This window comes from Mauremys reevesii, linkage group 3 (genome assembly GCF_016161935.1).
Source record: "Mauremys reevesii isolate NIE-2019 linkage group 3, ASM1616193v1, whole genome shotgun sequence".
NCBI classification, from domain to species: domain Eukaryota; kingdom Metazoa; phylum Chordata; order Testudines; family Geoemydidae; genus Mauremys; species Mauremys reevesii.
Genome location: NC_052625.1, coordinates 4,038,029 through 4,059,206, shown reverse-complemented (window position 1 = coordinate 4,059,206; position 21,178 = coordinate 4,038,029). Strand labels below are relative to the sequence as shown.

General features: G+C 42.0%; 2 protein-coding genes across 2 annotated transcripts in view; one reads left to right on the top strand and one right to left on the bottom strand.

Annotated features, from left to right (window-relative positions):
• TMEM178A (transmembrane protein 178A) overlaps positions 1-21,178 on the bottom strand; it is a 156,296-nt gene that overhangs the window by 77,032 nt on the left and 58,086 nt on the right.
• The window catches only part of MAP4K3 (mitogen-activated protein kinase kinase kinase kinase 3), a 130,004-nt gene that overhangs the window by 57,603 nt on the left and 51,223 nt on the right, over positions 1-21,178 (top strand). The window contains exons 15-18 of one of the 2 annotated variants that reach the window (XM_039532999.1): positions 1,112-1,174; positions 13,091-13,149; positions 14,503-14,541; positions 14,829-14,882. In XM_039532999.1, the coding sequence (XP_039388933.1) occupies positions 1,112-1,174; positions 13,091-13,149; positions 14,503-14,541; positions 14,829-14,882 (215 nt within the window). The remainder of the gene's footprint in view (positions 1-1,111; positions 1,175-13,090; positions 13,150-14,502; positions 14,542-14,828; positions 14,883-21,178) is intronic. The other variant, XM_039533000.1, reaches the window with a different exon arrangement.

Sequence of the window (21,178 nt, the reverse complement as noted above, 5' to 3'; positions counted from 1 at the left end):
CAAAAGGTTCCCTTGCCAGAAGGGAGAACCAGAACTCTTTGTTTTGACTCTGTCAAAAAGACAGACAACCACTGCCTAAACCCCTGTGTTTATCTCCCTGCCCATGAGGAGGAGCTAGAACTGTTTATTTGGATATTTCTGAGGAGGGAAAGGAAGTGCTTAATTGCCTGCCTAGTAATGGGAAGCATGAAGGACTGTACTTCGCTCTAAAGATAAAGGAATTTCTTTATTTAGGACATCTTCAGATATTCTTCTTTTAAAAGGTTTTTCAGCACCTTATTCCTGAGGGCTTGGCAGCAGCTTTCCTATAATACCCTACCAAATTATTTGAGCTCATGTTCAGTCTGACCATAGATGAAGAAAACATGCATACAAGTGAAACAAAACCGTTATTTTGATATTTATGAGGTTACTTTGAACTACATAGAAATGTAACGGTAATCTGGAAAAAAACATTTACACTTAAGTAGTTCCAATATTTTACAGGTACCTGCTTTTATTAAATTAAATATGAATGGCTTTAATGGCTGATTCATTAATATACTGCAAAGTGGAAAAGCCAGGTTGATTCTTGGAAGCTAGAGAATGGTTCCTTGTGAGAGGGTTGTGGAGGTGGTGTCAGTCTCAAAGATTGAGGAAAGGAGTATTGTATTATTAAATTTAGATCATTCTGGTCAATTGAAGTCCGAGTACTAACTGGCTGCAAAAGAAGTCTTGTTCGTTCTAAGACACATTTTGATGAAAGGTCTTGTAGGAAGAGAGATTGAGGGTAGAAGTTTGCAATAATCTCCAGTATTCTAACAGGTGACAAAAAACCCTGGAATGGGGGGGATTGAGGGAGGGGAATATATTGATAATTGCTCATTCCAATTTATTATGGTAGTTCTTTGGTTCTTTTTGCTTTTTTGCTGTTAAGTAATGTTTAAACTTTATACTAAATTAATTATTATGTAATATGAAATGTAAGCTTTGTCAGAAGCTGTTTAATGTGGTTTAAGTTTGCATTTGCATTAACAAAATTGTGTTGGCAAAACAATTTCCCTTTGTGTACATCTGGCTTTCAGTCTCAAAGTAAATAACCTGAGTTTCTTGGTCTCTGTCTAATGAACAGCCCAACAGTAACGATTTTTTGGACAGTTCAGAAGAAATATACTACACTGCAAGATCTAACCTGGTATATTTCACCTTCTGATTTTCTTTGTCAACCTTGGTTTTGTGTCTTTATTTTTGTTTTTCAAAGCTAAAGTTTTGTTCAATTGCTGTACTTGCTTTTGCCTCTATAGAACAGTTTTTCAGTCTAAGGGTTAAGTTGTATGAATATTTCTAAGGAACGGAGGGAAAATATATATAAAGTAGGTCAGTATTATGCATTAACTGTAATGTCTTAAACTTTTTTCACTGTGTCTAGGAGATATTTCTTAGCATATTTTGTTTGGCAGTTCCTTTAAACATCCATTTGAAAGATTAGAAAATGTGTATGTTTTTAATGTTTTAATATCCAAAATGTAATTACAGTATAGAATGAATACAAACATTAACATACATACTGACAAAACCACGAACATTCAAAGAGCTAGATCAGAAATGTGATTGTCTTGGCATTTGGTACTGCCCTACTGTACCTGTTCTCTTTTCCAGCCCTTCTCTGCTTTAGCAATGCAATGTGAAAATTAGGCCAGCAAGCTTTTCTCTGTTCTGCTCCTGGGTCTTCAAATGGCCAGAGACTCCTGTATCTGTTGTTGGTGATGGTTGCTAGTTATGTGTAAAGTAGTGAGAGCACCATTTCATTTCTTCAGACTCTGTACTAGGTGGAACATGCTGTGCTACCAACTAAACCCAAGTCTTGTTTTGGTTTGTAAACTGAGAATTTCATGTGGAAGTCCATTGAGAATAATAAATATGGAACAAAATGATGCCTTTTTACATCAGCTTCTCAGAAACTGTATCTGCCAATATATATGATAGCTTAAGCTGCACTGACTCCAGTTTTGGAGGCAGTCCTGTGTAGATTTTCCTCCTTAACATACAAAAATGTCCTTTAGCAACTTCCTTGGGACTACAGCTCCAGTTTCTCTGCCTCCAGCAGCATTGTCCTGCACTTCAGCTCTGCTTTTCTTTCAGCTACCGACTCTTCATTTTCTCACTTTTTTCCTGCCACTTTCATCTCCGCTGCATGCAGATGGTTCCTGCTGTCTTCGTGAGTGTGGCTCCAGCAGATCTTTCCATGGTCATTCCCAAAGGGACTCCTGCAGCCCCTTATAGATTGGCATAAGCCCATTTCAGTAGTTGCTCCATGTGTTGCCCTCTAGACCACTGAGTGTAACCTGGCCTAAGATGCACTTGCAGCATGTATCCTGACCAGACCTCCCCTTTGGCATCTCCTCTGCCCCACCATTTTAAACTTAGGACAATAGTGATTGCTACAATGAAGAAAGAAGGAAATGATGTTAGTTTTAAATAGGAGGGAGTTTTCTAGGCTGTGAACACTTTCCAGACATCTCCGCTTCATCTGCATCAGGCACTCTCCATTCTGCAATTCCACAGGCTCATTGTGAAACAGAGAGAAGTGCTCTGACTCAGTCACAGGATCCCATTTACTTTTGAGATTTGGTTTTGTTTGTTTTCTCACCATCCAAGGTTGTTCTTCTGGAAAGCCCAGTAACTGAAGGAAGTTTTTCTCTCGTCTTCTGTACGAGACCATGCTAATCATGCTCTCCCTCCTCTAGATCTGTTAGTCTCAGCTGCAGACACTGTTCACTGGACAGTATATGGTTTCTTCAAGCTTTCATGAAGTGGGATTGAGTAGTCCTCTCATCAAGAGGCTTTGACTTCCCATTTCACTTGGGTCCGGAAATTGTTCCACTGTGGAACATATACCTGATGAGAGACAAGCCTTTGGCCAGGGGCGGCTCCAGGCACCAGCATGCCAAGCGCGTGCGGGGGGCGCTCTGCCAGTCGCCGCGAGGGTGACAGGCAGGTTGCCTTCGGCGGCATGCCTGTGGAGGGTCCGCTGGTCCCGCGGCTTCGGCGGACCTCCCACAGGCTGCCGCCAAATTCACGGGACCGGGGACCTCCCGCAGGCAAGCCGCCAAAGACAGCCTGCCTGCTGTGCTTGGGGCGGCAAAATGCCTAGAGCCGCCCCTGTCTTTGGCAAACCCATGAATCTTCAGGATCATAACCAAAACAAGCGTCAAAGGTTGGAGAGGCTTTATGGGGCATATAGATAATGACAGCGACTGTAGTCCAAGTTGGAATTTCAGATCACCATCAAACTCTGTGGCACTCTGGGCACTGGATCTAGCCATTCAGCAGCCTCTTCCCCCAATCACTACACAGATTATATTTAAGAAGTTTGACATTTGAACTGTGGCCACTGGTAAAAATGGACAGGGGAAAAATGAAACCTGTCTCTGACACTGTCATCTGGATCCTCTGGGAGATAGAAAAGGTTCAGTGGTTGACTTCTCAGCTATATCTAGGGAAATTTCAGTGCCTCAAAAGACTGACTAGCAGATCCACCATCATTCATGGCAGATGCCAAACTAACAAGATGGTGCTATTGTAGTGCCTTCCACAAAGAGACATCTAAACAAATTTTGGTTCTGTCTTGATTTAGGCACAAGGATCTTCCCATTGAGAGGGTGGATGCTCTTTCTTAAACTGGTCAACCCCTAAACACATGCCTTTTCTGCCAAAGAAATGCATATGTATTTGCCAAAAGGCTAAAGTCATCCTCAAGTCCTGTCACTGTCCCATGAGACCTTGTTTCCCTAGTTTGTATTCAGCCTATCTATATCAGAACCATGGCAACTCCCTCAAACAAGGAACCTTCTCCATCAGTTCTGATCAGATCCAATTCTGCCCCTGGACCCACACAACATGTGTGTAGCAGCTTGAGATCTACCTTTTAAAAATGATTGGTGATTTTTTTGGTGCTTCAGTTCTGGGTGCCCATCAAGACACAGGAGTGTCAGCAAGCAAGCGTACGTAGCACATTTCGAAAATCAGGTTCCTTGTATGTGTTTCAATTGGGCACCAAAAATCACTAGTCATTTTAGAAACTTCAGGCCTGGATGTTAACAAAATAATTCTCCAAACCTTTGGCTACTCTTCTCATCTGATTGATGTTTTGCTTACATCCAAGGAGGACTCTACAAATCAGGCATATTGGAGCAATTGGCAGTTTCTTTAGTGGGTGCTGCACCAGAAGTATCCCTCCCCTTGAGGCACACCTCTCCTTCCTTTTGGAGTTTTTGTTAAAGGGCTGTATCAGAAGACTGAGTTACAACACCCTTGAATGTCACATACCAACTCTCAGATCCTGACTAAACAATGACAACCTCATCCTGCATTCTCACATCACTTGACTTTTTCCAGTGTGCTAAATGCTGTCAACCGCCAGTCAGAACCAGTTAGCAGAATGGAACCTTAATTTCATTCTGAATGCTCTCAACAAATCTCCTTTCAAGCCTCTGGCAAAAGCTGCCTTCCATTATCTTTCTATTAAACCGATGTTCCTCATTGCTACCACCTTTGTTCAAAGAATTAATGAGTAGGGAGATCTCTTGTGTAAAGAACTCTTCCTCCTGTTTTTCACAGATAAGCAGTTCTTAGAACTGTTCCCACATCATTACTTAGGAAATTTCCTTCCCTTCCGTCTGAACACATCCTGCCCAAGGAAGTGAATTAGAATTCCCTAGATGATATTAGAGCTGTAAAATATTGCCCAAATGGAACAACTCTTTTTCATAATGCCAAGATCTTTTGTTTTGTATGTGGTCCATCCTACTTTTTTGGAACCGGTTTCAAATTCCACATTTCCCCATAAGTCATGGCAGCTCTTAAGGGATCCTGTATTCATTTCCAAAAGGCTCCCCATACAGGAATAATCGCACTCACTACTTGGTTAGTAGTTATATTGTGGGCATAGAAGGGACTGTCCATCGTGTCAGGAAATCTCCACCCTGGGCTTCTCTCCGTGCCTTCATTAACACTGTAAGGGAATGCAGAGTCCTCTAGGAGTGCAGCTTTTGGTCACTGGATCCTGAAGAATGCGCTGCCTAACTAAGCTAGTACCCTTCCTAATTATTAGGGGTTTTCTGATATATAGTTTGATTGTTTCTATTTGGAGGTTAGTATTCTCATATTGGTCACTGTACCGTTAAGACTCTTTTGGGTTTACCAAGGGGTACAGGGTGAATCACTACTGCCTCCTTACAGCGCGAGGGAGCCTTGTCTGTGCTCCCTGGGGGAACTTGCCCAAAACTACAGGTTGCTGCCTGCTGGCAACACAAGCACCCCACTCCAGGCTCTGCAAGCCCCACTCTTTCACTCCGCAGGCTAGCAATTTGAATATCCCAGCCCTTATGTCATATAGAGAGACCAATGTACAGTTTAAATTCCCCCACTCCTTTTCTTTCATTATAAATCAACAAGACTCTTCTCCCTAGAATAACCACAATTTTTGTTTACATTACATTTCAAAAGTGAATTGAGAAGGGAGGTTCTTGAGATTGTCCTCAGTGGAAAACATAAATATGAACATTTTTCTTAAGATCCAATGGAACTAAGTAGGATAGGAGACTTGAGTCCAAGGGATTTTTCTTTCTCGGCCAAAGAGAGTTAGATTTCTGAGACAGCCAATTCTGTTTCTGGCAGACCATTTAAAATACTGAATCCAGTAGCCAGTCACTGCAGAGGGATTTCAATAGCTAATCAGAATGGATATATTTCTCTTCATTGTATGGGTGCTAAATAACAATAGTGATTATGCCCCTCAGACAACCACAGACAGAGTGCAAGAAATTGCAGAACAAGGTGGGAGGGAAAACTGCGGATATGCAACCATAATTTACAAAATTCCTGCATGCTGATTAGTTGAGACTGTTTTATTTGGATGTTTACTAAAATCCCAAAGACTTAATTCTCTTTTTTTTGTAAAACTACCAACATTATCTAAAAAGTTGAACACGTTTTTAATAAAATAAGGACAATGGAATTTGCTGTATGACTTAAGTGTTATTCAGTAAGCATTCTCCTTTATGGGTGAATGAAATGCTAAGAATCATTAGTCATTCCTTCCACTGGGAGACTGGGAAAAATGGTGATACCATATTAATGGAAGATGTACACGATCTTATGATTGGCTGTCTTTGAACAACTAAGGTACATTTGTATTGTCAACTGATCAGGAGTTACCTTATCAGCAGCCAGTAGTATTTAATATCGAAGTGTTATACTTCCAAATTTTATTACTGACCACTTAATTACAGTTTCAGGAATAGCAACTGCAATATCCAATTATGAATTATTGGTCCACTGTGCATATTCGAATACACTTGTTGAAAAACTATGAAAAGTAAATGGGAAAGTGAATTTCATGTACAGCTCAAGCCTACACAATACATTTGTTCCAAATTAAGAGTATAAAACTAGCAGAAGAGCAAAGCTACAATTATAGGTCATGCATGATGAGATACTGCATGACATACAATAAAAGCTGTTTTATCCGGTACTTCATGAACCGAAAAGCTCTGTAAACCGGCATTTCTGATCTTTATTGAAATTCCGGTCTATAGTGCTGTTGGTACGGGGCCGGCAGAGGATTGGGGTGTGGGAGGTGGTGTGGAGCGTGTGCTCTGGGAGGGAGTTGGGCTTGGGGTGCTGGATCCGGGGGCTTCTCACCTCGGGCAGCTCCCCACAAACTGCTCCTAGGTGGAGGTGTGACAGGCGGCTCCACACGCTGCCCCCGCCCTCAGTGCTAGCAATGCAGTTCCCATTGGCTGGGAACCATGGCCAATGGGAGCTGCGGGGGCAGCGGCTGCAGTCAGAGGCAGCGCACAGTGCTGCCTGCTATGCCTCCACTTAGGAGCAGCCGAGACGGGTCACTGCTTGCAGGGAGCTGCCCGCGGTGAGCGGCTCCCTGATCTGGCACCCCTCCCGCACCCAAACTCTCTCCCAGAGCCCTAATTTAGAATAAAAAGATTTTCCCCTGGAATGCATGATTCATTCTCCTGCATGACTTTTCTTTAATATTATCCATTACACTGAGATTTTGTACGTTGTTGTCCACACCCTTATATTGTGCAAAGTAGTGGGTTTTTTGCCCAAGTAGAACTCTAGTTATAAACTGTACCAGCAATTGAAGACCAGTTCACTGTTAACTGACCTCTTAGAATAGAGTGTAATTTGGGACATTTTGTGGATCATATTAAGATAATTTAATATTTTTTCCATATCCCATTGATGATGATTGTATATCTTGCAATATTATTTTGAAAACATAGGGCTCAGTCAGATTTATTTGTGTTTTATGTTCATGTGCTGCATATTAATTCGAATAAACTGATATTACTACCTTCTGTGTGTGAGATAATGGTATAAATATAGATAGAGTGCAGTATATATGTGTCTGTACGCACGTCTGTTTGTCTGTATTTGTTCATCAAATATGTAACTGAAAGTTTTATAAAACTTTCAAACTCAAAGCATTTGGATGGAGATGAGGATACAGTTTTTATGCAAATCTCAGTCTTTACAAACTCCCTTACTCTTACACTTGATTTTAGTGTACATAAGGAATTACTTTACCCAGCAATGAAGTGCATTTGGATGAAATACAGTAATGTTTGAAAAGCAAACAGGAACACAATACAGCAGTTTAGAACAGGAAGTGAAGAACATAAATGCCCATTTGAAAACATAGTCTAGTAATACTAGCAGACAGCATGGTAGTAAACTGGATAAAAACAAAGGTTTTGTCCTTTTAAAATATATAAGCATAAGTAACACTGACAGATGTCATCTTTCATAAAAAAAAATAATTGCAGGCATATAACCATCAGTGACAGATAAAGAATCTTTTACATTTTGTAGAGGTTTGCTTATTTTCTCTTATTAAATTTTCTGTCACTCCTGCAGAATGTACACTGTCATGTACTATAGAATGTGTAAATTAAAGTAGACAGACACTTTAGCTCTGTCCAGCATAGGACCTTCACTTTCCATTTTTATAAGAATTTGTGTCTTACACTTTTGGAATTTATATTCAAAATGCTTTTCATGTAAGGTGGGAAATTTCTCTCACTCTAGATAGCTGTGTAGTGCCAAAAGGGAAGGTGTCACAATTCAGGGCAACTGCCACCTGTATTTCACTCTTGTGGTCCAGCAAGTGCACCCACTCTCAGGCTTCTGGCTCCCCAGCCATCATCTCTCTTGGATGGAGACGTGTGTTTCTCTCCATCCTGACCAGGGTATTTCCAGGCTGCACAGTTCCTTGCCTACACTGTGAATCCCCCAGCAAACTGTGACTGCCCGAGCAAGCCTGCTTTGCTTTTGCATGCAATTCGAAGGCTATAAACAGTGTAATTGCCACAGTAATAAGTTACTACATGGCTCTTTCTAAGCAAGTGCATTTATTCTTAAGGTGAAAGCATCACAGAGAAAACATTAAAACAATAAAAGAAGCTACATGCATGCTGATAAGCTTACCAGAGATCAGCCCACCTCCAACAAGGGCTCTGGTTGGTGAACAGTCCTGCATATCCCAGCAAGGGTTTTTTCTGTGGTTCACAGTTGATGATAGCTGTGAGCTCAGAACAAGCACACCAAAGAAGTACTTCCTTATGTTAATTTTAACTCTGCCTCCCTATTAATTTCATCGGGTGACCCCTGCTTTCTGTGTTACATGAAGGGGTGAGTGACACTTTCTTCACACAATTCATGATTCTATAGACATCTGTCATATCCCCCCCTTAGTCACTTCTTTTTCCTAAGATGAATAGTCCCAGTCTTTTTAATCTCTTCATATGAAAGCTGATAATTTTTGTTTCCCTTCTCTGTCCTTTTCTCTAGTCTAATATATCTTTGTTGAGATGGAGTGACTAGAACTGTACACAGTATTCAAGGTGTGGGCTTACCATGGATTTACATAGTGACATTATGATATTTTCTGTCTTATCTATCCCTTTCCTAATGATTCGTAACATTCTGCTAGCTTTTTTGACTGCTGCTGCACAATAAGCAGATGTTTTCAGAGAACTATCCATGATAACGCCAAGATCTTTCTTGAGTGATGATAGCTAATTTAGACCCTATTATTTTGTATGTATAGTTGAGATTGTTTGTTTTCCAATGTGTAATTAGTTTTGCATTTATCAAAATTGAATTTCATCTGCCATTTTGTTGCCCAGTCCCCTTGTTTTGTGAGACCCCTTTGTAACTCGTCAGTCAGCTTTGGACTTAACTATCTTGGGTAGCTTTGTATCATCTGCAAACTTTGCCACCTTACTGTTTACCCCTTTTTCCAGATCATATATGAGTATGTTGAATGGCAGTGGTCCTAGTTAACTCCTTGGAGGACTCTTCTATTTACCTCTCTTCACTGTGAAAACTGTTTATTCCTATCCTTTGTTTCCTTTTAAGCAGTTACTGTTCTATGAGAGTGCCTTCCCTCTGATCCCATGACTCCTTATTTTGCTTAAAAGCCTTTGGTGCCGGACCTTGTCAAAGGCTTTCTGAAAGTCCAAGTGCACTATATCGTACAAGTACTATGTCCCTCCAGTGCAGGGACACCAAAATGAGAGCTGCACTTACAGTGGAGAAGCGAGTGGCAATCGCACTGTGGAAACGTACAATGCCAGATTGCTACCACTCAGTCGGAAGTCAATGTGTAGTTAGGAAATCCACTGCATGGGCCCTTGTCATGTAAATTTGCAGGGCCATTAATCATCCACTACGGAGGACTGTGACTCTTGGCAATGTACAGGACATAGTGGGTGGATTTGAAGCAGTGGGGTTCCTAAACTGCAGTGGAGCAATAGACAGCACACACATCCCTATTTTGGCACCAAACCTACTTTCTACAGAGTGCATCGAGAGAAAAAGCTATTTTTCTACGGTGGTGCAATTGTTGGTGATCACTGGGGATACTTCACCCACATCAACGTGGGCTGGTCAGGGAAGGCGCATGACGCTCACATCTTGAACAACCCAGGACTTTTCAGAAGCTGCAAGCAGGGACTTTCTTTCCAGACTGGCAGATTAGCTTTGGGAATGTTGAAATGACAATAGTGATAAGCTACCCATTGCTCCCTTGGCTTATGAAGCCATACACCGTCCATTTCAGCAGCTCCGAGGAATGGTTCAACTACCAGCTCAGCAGGTGCAGAATAACAGTTGAATGTGCTTTTGGTCGATTTGAAGGGGCATAGTTTACTCACAGGATTGGACCTCGGTGTGACCAGAATCAAAATGGTTCTAGCTGGCTGCTGTGTGCATCTCTGCCTCTCTTGGTTGTACAACTATCTCTTCTAGAACGAGTAAATTAAGGAAAAGTCATGGTCCTGTGGGCAGGGGGCGTCCCTGTAATGGAAAATTTATGTACACATTTAACTGAGATTTCTTCCCCTGAATTGGGCTCACCTGTGCTCGACTGGTTGGACTGTGATGGAATCAAAAACAGGTCTTGGCTCTCTGCACAGCTGGATCCCCCAGTCACCAGTCCCCCATCCTCCTCCTCCCCCTCGCTGTTCTCGGTAGAGGCCTGTGACTTGGACTCTTTGGAGGAATCTTCGGTATTGTGCAGGGTGCTGGTGGGGTCTCTGCTGAGTACAGCAGGCAGCTCATCTTAAAAGCAGCAGTCTATGGCTTAGTACCAATCGATTGTTGGCTTTCTGGTGTGCCTGGTACAGCTCCTTGGCTTTCATGCAGCACCGTTACTGGGCTCTGTAGTACCTCTTCTCCTGAATCCCTTGAGCAGCCTGCTCGTAGGTGCGGCTGGTCCATAGCAATGCTTGCACAGCCTCTTCTCCCTACAGGTCCAAGAGAATCAATGTCTCTTGTCGGAGCACATCTGGAGTGCGTGGCCAGCATGCTCAGCTGGACAGTTGCACTCAACAGTGGAGAGCTGCTTGGTGTTCTCGCCAAACTGGGCAATCAGGAAAAGGAATTCCAAAATTTGCAGGGCTTCAAAAGGGAGGGAGGACTCCTGGTTTACGTGATCTCTTGGCAGTGGAATTCACAGTGGTAACCAAAGTGGTCAATGTGGCACATTTTGGGACAGCTGCTGGAGAATTGTTAGGGTTGACATAGGTAACAGTGTCTACATGCACGCTGTATTGACCTCTGTACATTGACCTTGGCTTATGGCCGCTTGGGGAGGGGGTATTACTATGTTGGCGTAACAGGACACTTACGGTGGGAGACAAATTTAAGTGTAGACACATGCGCAACTAGGTTAAGAACATAGGAATGGCCATACTGGGTCAGACCAAAGGTCCATCTAGCCCAGTGTCCTGTCTTCCGACAGTGGCCAATGCCAGGTGTCCCAGAGGGAATGAACAGAACAGGTAGTCATCAGGTTGATGCAAGGTAGCTTATGTCAGCATAACTTTGTAGTATAGAACAGGCTTTGGAGTCTCTCCTGTCCTCTCAGTGACCCCCCTCTTGGGCCCAGGCAGCCTGGGAGAGGAAGCTGTCTGGTTTGAATGCAAAAGGGGGACTGGGAGAGAGAAAGGTATAGCTTGGGACTGTAGGATTGGGGAGAGAAACTATGACTGTCACTGGGAGAACAAACAAAGTTGGATGAGGAACCAGATCGGGGGCATGAGGAGGGTGCGCAGATCTGGAAAGGAACTTGGGTGTTGGGGAGAATTAGAACTGGTTGGCTGAAGAGAATGGGACAAGGAATTGAGGGGTGGGGAGACTAAGACTGGATGAGAAGTCTGAGAAGATAGAAAGTAGTACTAGAAGTCTGGGGTCGGATGAGCTGGGAACTGGGACTGGCTGGGCTGGGAGACTGGGTGTGTTGAGAGAGAGACTGGAAGTTGCGAGGACACTGGGACTTGGACATTGAACCTGGAGAAGATTAGGACTGGCTGGGCTGGGAGACTGGGATGAGTAGCCTGAGGAGTGGAGTGAGCATTTCTTCATTGTCAGGCTGTCCTTCATAGCCTGAGCCTCTCACTCTCCCATATGGAGTGCCCCTTCACTGGGCGGTGGTTGCCTATCTAATCTCGCTGTACTAGTCTCATCACTGTGTTACCAGGATATCCTTTGGTGATGGACTAGATATTTCTGGAATGGGGTGCTCTTGAGAGAGTTCTGGTCTATACAAGCTGCTAAGTGGTGTCTAAAAATTTTAATGTCTTAAAACATCACTCATTTCCCAGTATAGGAGAATCCTAAGTGTTATGGGGAAGGAGTTTGTGTACATACTTCTCCAATCCCAACCTGGCTGAGGAGAGACAAACATCCCATAGCTTTAATAGCCCTCTCTTGGGACATGCTAGTATGGTGATTCTTTAAGGTGAACTCTGCCTATTCCCACTAATGAGATAAGCATGCCTTCTGGTATGTGAGCTCAGAATTTTTGAGAATAGTGTCTCCTGGGGTTCTTTGCCACCTCATGCTTAGTCTTAAGGTTACCAAGCACTTCGTAATTTGTAAGTGCTTGATTTTGCAACTTTAATGTTTGGTTAATGTAGTATTTTGTATTTCATACAAAAAAATCTACACGTAAAATAAATGAGCGTATAGTAGTTGTCTTTAAAATATTTTTTGCCTTTATAACTAAAACAAACAAAATATTTGCAGTATTCCCTATATAGTATTTATTTGAATAGTGCCAATTGTATACTACAGACATTACAAGATCTCTGCCCCAAAGAACTGACAATATAAATATATACAATTAAAATGAACACAGAGATTGGGCGGATTCAGTAAAAAGCAGTGTGACTAATTGAAGCTTAACACACCATTTGCTAGTTCCACAAGTTTGTTGTTTTCATAGTTTGGGTTTTTTTGAGTGATCAGTGGAAAGGCTCCTCTAGCTCAGTATTTCCCTGAGGAGGGGACTGTGATTGAATGGCTTTATGAAAGAAGTGTGTTTCATGGAGGAATTTGAGGAGATGTGAGGCATGGAAGGGACCCAGGCTTAAGGGGCTATGAATGAGGGTCTAGAGCCAAGAGTGGCAGTAGGACAGATTTAGTCGTGTGGCTTGGGTACAGTGAAGAGAGAGAGGCAAGCATGTGACATGTTTTTAACTCTCTTGTCTTCATCTTAAAGCTCTTTCTCTTATATTTATAGGATCTGCAGCTAGAATATGGTCATGGTCCCCAGAGTGGCTGCTTCTTAGGTGCAAATAAGTGAGTAAAAGAGGGCATTTTTCCTTGTTTTTTTTAATTTAATTGAGACTTAAATTCATTGTTTAAATTTAAAACCGCAGGTAATGTAGTAGTAAAATGTAATTTGATGTTTATGCAGTAAAACATGATAAACCTTTGGTTATTTACAGTAGTGCAGTTTTTAAACTATTGACTTCTACAATAATAATCACTCCAGCTGATATAGAGAGTTAAAACAGTTCTCAGCATATTGAGGTCTACTCTCAAGATATTGAGACTGTCACCCCCATCACCTCTAGAATGTCATTTTCAGTTTCAGACATCAGAGTCTGTTTAGTGACAAACTTTCCCTTACAGCAAGATATTTCCCTTCTGCCCAAGTCATCTGGCCAGTTATGGGGATGTACTTACACATGTTTGTTTAAAGAGGAAAAAAAAAGACAAAAGAACTTAAAACATTTACGCATCTATAGAGAACTTGTTATTTATTACAGTTTTGTCATTAAGTTCCTTAGAGGTTAACCTTTATGTTGTGAGTTTTGATGTAGTTATCCAGATACACACACTGTATGAAATGAGATAATAGTCACTGATTCTCTCCAGGCTCGGATACTTTAAGTGGTTTAGGTGCGTTTATATTTAAAATAACACTGTCTGTACAAGTCAAACTCTTGTAACATGTAACTTTATAATAGATAAGTTGTATAAATATTTTGATGAAAGTATAGGCATTGCATTTCCTTCACTCTGTAGATCTTTTTTATTTTTCAGTAGGGAATAATATTGATATTTTCAGGAATCCTCCTTTCTGTAAAAATCCTGCTGCCCTTTTGTCGCATGCACGCATGCAGATGTTTGCATGACAGCCAGCATGTGATGGGCTTAGTTTCATAGATTGGCTTAGAAGTTGTAATTTTTTAGCATGTTGAAATCTGCATTTTGAGGGGAAAAACATAGTATTGTGAAAGATGTGAATTTTAAGATAATAAAATTGGTACTAGTGGTCTCCTGACAATGATAGTTTAGTCTTTTTGACACTTTTACTTTTCATGATAACATACTATTTAATCTTAAGTATCTTGGTTTCAATTTAAACAGGTGAATATTGAAATAAGCCAAAATAGCCCTAGTTTGCAGTACAAAGGTGATGGCCAGGTACAGTAATTAGGAGTACGCTAATAAGTGTAAACACTGTTTAATAGCATCATGTAACTATATTGAAACAATGAAATTATTCTTCAGCAGAAGAATCAGTGTATCTTATTAGAATAGAGTAACTTATTTTGAATTAAGAACTTTTATTCATGTCTTATTTTCCAAGTGCTTTCTTCAGTTTGTGTTCAGTTATTTATTGTATTCTTATTAATTTTAAAGGAGTCTTCTAAAATCAGTTGAAGAAGAACTGCATCAGCGGTAACTCTTTTATTTTTCTCTTGTGTGTTTCAAAGTGTTTTTACATTGATTTCTTGCACCTGTTACAATCTACTAATGCTCATTTGAAGATATGGGAGAGGTCTCATTTGTCTGGGCTGAATCTGTGCTTTAAAGAATAATGAAAAATATAATAAAAATACAAAGCAACATAATATCATTCTGTATAGAAGGTGCCCTTGAGGGATTGCATACCAGAATTCTTTGATAATAACTAAAGTCATTTTAATGAAGGGAACTCAGCCATGGTACCTTGTTCATTTCCTTAGGGGACATGTGGCACATTTAGAAGATGATGATGATGCAGACGATGATGCTAAACAGTAAGTCATTTTTATTTTGATGCATCTGCTCTCTGATTCATGGGTAGCTGAAAAATTAATTTTGTTTTAATTGTATTCTGAATGTGAGAACACCTTGATTTTTTTTTTCCTCCCTTCTGATATATTTTTAAAGTAGCAAAATCACAGTAATCTCTGTTTGGATCACATCACTGGTGTTTTGCTTTATTCTGCTGATTGATTTGCATTAATATTGAAATAATATTTTAATGTTCAGCTCTTCGTACGGCTCTTTCACAGTATCTTTTAATTATTTTCTCTAATTTCTTATAATTCAATCAACATAAGAACAGCCATATTGGGTCAGACTAATGGTCCACCTAGCCCAGTATCCTCTCTTCTGACTGTGGCCAATGTCAGATGCTTCAGAGGGAATGAACAAAACAGAGCAGTTATCGCATGATCCATCCCATCATCGATTCCCAGCTTCTGGAAGTCAGAGGCTTAGGATGCTTGGAGCATGGGGTTGCATCCCTGATGATCTTGGCTAATAGCAATTGATGGACCTATCCTCCATGAAACTTATCTACAGTAAAAGCTCTTTTATCCAGCACGTCACCAACCGGCAAGCTCTATAAACCAGCATTTCTGATCTGCACTGAAAGTTTGGTTCATAGTGCGGTTGGTGCGAGGCCGGCAGGGGTCTGGGGCGTGGGAGGGGCTGCGGCGTGCGCTCTGGGAGGGAGTTTGGGTCCAGGAGGGGGCTTGGGGCAGGGAGTTGGGGCCCGAGGGGCTCAGGATGCTGGATGGGGGGGAGCGCTCACCTCCGGCGGCTCCTCACAAGCAGCTCCCCTCCCTGCTGTTGCTGGCGGAGGCACGCCCAGGCAGCTCTGCAGGCGCACTGCTTCCATCCCCGCTCCCTGAGCGCTGACTCTGCAGCTCTCAGCCCATTGGCCGGGAGCTGCAGGGGGCAGCGCCTGTAGACGGGGAGGCAGTGTGCCTGCTTGCATAGCTGCCTGGCTGTACCTCCGCCAGGAGCAGCAGGGACAGGGAGCTGCTGGATGTGAGCACCCCCCACATCCAGCACCCCAACCTCCTGCCCATGCCCATGCCCCAAGCCCCGTCCTGGACCCAACCCCTCTCCTCCCCCTTCCCCCTCTCCCCCCAGCCCGTGTCCTGCAACCTCTCCCATGTCCCTGCTGCCCCACACCCCTCCTCTGCACTCCAAACCCCTCCCTCTGAGTTAACTGGCATTTTTAATTTACTAGCACTCCCCGTTCCTCTAGCATGCCGGTTACAAAAGCTTTTACTGTACTTCTTTTTTGAACCCAGTTATAGTTCTGGCCTTCTCAACATCCCCTGGCAACAAGTACTATAGGTTGACTGTGTGTTGTATGAAGCAGTACTTCCTTTTGTCTGATAATTTCATTGGGTGACCTCTGGTTCTTGTGTTAAGGAAGGGGTTAAATAATACTTTCTTATTCACTTCCTCCACGACATTCATGATTTTATATAACTCTGTCATATCCCCTCTTAGTCGTCTCTTTATCCAAGCTGAATATTCTGTCTTTTTAATCTAGCCTCACGTGGAAGCTGTTCCATCCCCCAGTCATTTTTGTTGCCCTTCTGTGTACCTTTTCAATTTCTAATATATCTCTTTTGAGATGGAGCAACCAGAACTGCACACAGTATTCAAGGTGTGGGCGTACCATGGATTATATAGTGGCATTATGATATTTTCTGTCTTAATATCCCTTTCCTAATGATTCCTGATATTCTGTTAGCTTTTTTGACTGCCACTACACATTGAGCAGATATTTTCAGAGAACTGTCCACAATGACTCCAAGATCTCTTTTTGTGATTGGTAACAGCTAATTCAGACCCCATGTATGTATAGTTGAGATGATGTTTTCTACTGTTAATTACTTTGTATTTATCTACATTTAATTTCATCTCACGTTTTGTCACCCAGTTTTGTGAAATCCCTTTGTAACTCTTTGCACTCTGCTTTGGACTTAACTATCTTGAGTCATTTTGTATAATCTGTAAATTTTGCCACCTCGCTAAAATTCTGATCTGGCAAAAGAGCTACACTGAGCTAATGAAATCATCTGTTGCAACAGAAACCCTGGTGTATTATTGTTTACCACTTTAAAAACATCATACTGGAAAGTTTTAATTAATATTAAATTTCAGTGGAACAAATAATATGACCATTCTAAATCTAAGTTTAACTATGGTAGAGGCAGAGGAGAACTGAAAAGGAATTGTATTAAAAATGTGAAACCTGTATGTATGAAAGACCACCTTCTTAAAACAAAAACATTGTTTGCCTGAGATAGGAAAGAAGACTGTTTTTGAGACAACAGGATTCAATTTTACTTTCCTGCTAACGGATGATCTTCAAAGAGCTGTTGCTTTATATTAGACACCTGTGAACTGTTAGTCGAGTTTATTACCATTCTCGTACAGAAACTAAATATATTTTAACGAATCATCTTCTCATTTTAGCTGTTCCACTGCTATTATATGACCATTTTATCAAGGAAAGCTTTTACAAATGCATGCACCCCTGTATTCAATGAGAAGGGCAGCCATCAGCAAAGAGGGACAAGTTTTTACAAATGATGTGCTTTACTGATTGACTAATATTGGGGCATGGGTGGTGACAGGAAGTAGGGTGCTTGATATATGACACAACACTAACCTTTGGATTGTTTTTCTATGAATTATTTGGGGGGAAGGTTCCAGAGGTGAGATGGAGACAAAAGTGCTGACGCTGATACTTACATTTGAGGCAGACGATATCACATTAAACATGCAGTTATTTAATTATGAGTCCACTCAACCACCTCCTTCCAAAACAATACTCTTAATGTCTACCTCTCTTGATTCCCAGAAGAGACTATCCTTGCTAGATTGGAAAAGCAATTGCCTTCTATCCTGCAGAGGGAGTACAAATTGGCACGTGACTTCAGAATCTAACTTATGAACGTCTCGTGCCAGCCCAAACCTTCCAAACAACTGTGAACTACACCATAATCCACAATCCTGCTGAGCTGATCTCAGAGCCTTCATCCAAAGTAGGTCCTTTAATGAGATGAACAGGCAATACCTATTCTGCTCCCACAGGCCACAATCTAACGTGCATTACTCCATCTGATGATTACCAAAAGAAACTACACCATCTGTACCAAACTCCTGACTGCTAACAACCCTTGCAAAGCACAACATCTTTACTCCCACGACCCCAAAAACTCCCTAAACAGATGGTAACATCTCCATCCCTGGAACTACCTGTAAAGTGCCATCTACATCTCTGGTACTGGTCAGAACTGAAAACTGGCTATGCCATCTGGACTCTCTCACCCTATGCCGACAGCACTGACTTCCGCCATTCAGACTGAACACCTCTGTGATCTGACAGAAAACCATATCTCTGGCCATCTTCGACAGTCTCTTCGCCCTGACACAGGAACATTCCCTCACCTAACATTCCCAGCCCCCATGGAGAACACAGCCTGGCTGGGACAGCCGGCATAGATCAGGCATTGCTCACAGGCTATTGGCCCACTCGACCTGTATTTACTCCACTGGCACCCAACACGGTTTGACGTATATGGCACTGAATCACACACTTGCATGGGTACTGGCAACAACCAACACTTTATGGATGACTACACAACTGACTGAATCTGCCAACTTATCGCTCACTCTCCACAACCTTTTCTATCTTGCTCTTACACATTAACTCTCGAAATCATCTCATCTATCATCATCATCCTTAGCCCTTGAGGACAAGCCCATAACACTTATTTGGCTTCCATCCTAAGCATCACACCATACTCCAACCCTGGACTCAATCCATCCAATGCTCTTGGTCCATACTGTGAGCACTGTGCTAATAAACACACATACCCGCTATACACTGGCATTATGCTACCCACTTCACCCCGGACATCCTCCATCGCCTCCAGCTCTAATCACGCACTACCGCCACAGCCCATGCGCAGAAGCCAGCTCCAAGATACAACAAACACCCATCCGGACTCCTACACAGAGATAAACACCTATAAGATCTATCAACTACCCAGCTGCTTACAATACCCAACTGCAGAAGTACAAAGCCAGAACGCAGAACAGAAGGACCACCCACAAGCCCAAAAAACAGAACACAGCTAGAAACAAATAACAGAACCCCAACTAGCCCCCTACTAACTCCCCAAACTATCTCAAAAAGTGAAACACCTCAATAGGAAGATGCATCTCAAAAAAGCAGATCCTCTGAAGAAGAAACCAGAGCAGCCCCCTCCCTCCAATACACCAGCAGCAACTCATCAGCAATCCAACATGTCACACAACAACATACACACTAACCTCACCACCTATCCCCCACAACCTTCTGTCGCACTCTCTGTCCACACCTATCTGGGCAAGACATCATCACACCAGACACCATCACATCACACCCAATCACATCAGACACACCCCTCATCACATCATCTCCATCATGTGCATCGACCATGTCATGCCCCTCACACCATGTACATTGGCCATGCTCGCAGTCAGTCTCTAACAAAAAACCTCTCTGACACACGGAATAAATCACATCAAACACAAATCGACAATGACAGTCAAAAACAGTGGAAACAGTAACAGATCACAGAGTGACAGACTAACCGGTGAAAATTTTGCAACAAAAAAACAAGAGAAAAAAAAAAGACAATTAAACTGCAAAGAAAGACAAATATAATACAAAATTAATATGCAGAATTTTATTAATGGTATGGTTGTAATGTTATAACACCAATTGAAAATGATCATATCACACCTCTCCTCTATCACCCTATCTTATTATCACTTCTAATTATCACTTCAATTTTTTTTTTTCCTTAAACGATAGCTCATCTCAATTGATTAGACTCTCCTGCCTGGTATGCATACTACTACCTTTCATGTTCTCTCTATGTATCTATAATCATATATCTCCTGTCTGTGTGTTCATTATCCGAGAAGTGAAGCTTAGCTCACAAAAAGCTCATGCTGAAATAAATTTGTTAGTCTCTAAGGTGCCACAAGTACTCCTGTTTTATTTAATTATGAGTTACCTTTTCATAATGGTGGCACATATGCTATTTGAGATGTGACGCATGTAGAAAAGTTCTTAATCATTTTTTCCTCTAAGAAGAATTTTCTAGGTTTGTTTTTTTTTAAAACGTTATGATTTTTAAAAAAAACAAAAAAAACCCCAACCCTGCATTATCTTCAAAGATAAGATTGAACAGAACTTACTCTTGGATCCATGCCCTCCCTACATATGACCAAGGAACTTGGTTTGCTCAAAGCTGTGTGTTCAAATGGGATAGCTCAGGCCACTGATGCAGTGGAATGTAAGTGTCCCCATAGCTCTCCATTCCACCAGTTCCATTCTGATTGCACTTGATGAAGAAGCTATGTTAGGCAACAGCATTGCAGCTATCCGTGCTGCAACCAGCTCAGCTTGATGCCTCTTTTAATGCTCAGTTCGTGTCTCTTAAGTTTTGTTTAACATTTTTTTCCTCCTTATCTCAGTCTGTCTGTAGTCAGCACCACCTCAGGACTTTGAATCTCTTGGCTCCTGCTTTCCTGAAGCACTTTGCACTGGCTGCTTTGCTTGATACGCTAGGGATCCTTACTCCTAGCTCCTGCTCAGTCAGAACTTTCACATCAATGTCTTCATGTGGCTTTTGTGTTTCTATGGTTTGTTTAATTATTTATTTCAGGATACGTAAGAAAGAGCCCAGTAGTTTCGAGAGATATTTTGAGTTCAGTCTGACCATGTTCCCTATGGACAGACACATCTGGTGTGTTCTCTGCCTCCAAAAGGACCATGATTTGCTCACAGACTTCCCCACAAACAGTCAGGTCCTAGAGAGAGAACCAGAAGGTCGGTATTGGCTTTCTCTGAAACTTTTTAAGTCTGGCAAGAAGCCTTGAAGGCTTCAACCTTGAGTGAGCCACAGTCCAGTCCCAACGGGTCAGTCTTCTACTTGTTCTTTTGGCAACTTGAAAAACAACAGTAAAGGCTGACATCCAAGTTTGTCATGCACTCTGTGGCTTTTGGTGACTTGGATGAATCAAGGATGTCCCTCCAGAGAAAGATTTTGAAGGGCACTGGTTCACTAGATGTTCCATAGTTTGGATGTCTTCTCCACATTCATGGCTGTCATCTGGTCGCTAAAGCTCTGCATCAGTCCTTCTGATATCAGCTTGATGGAATGAATCCAAAGCTCCGCCTCAGTACAGGTGAGGCATTCAGCTGAACTCCTGGTGTCTTTCTCCAGAGCACATTGAGGGC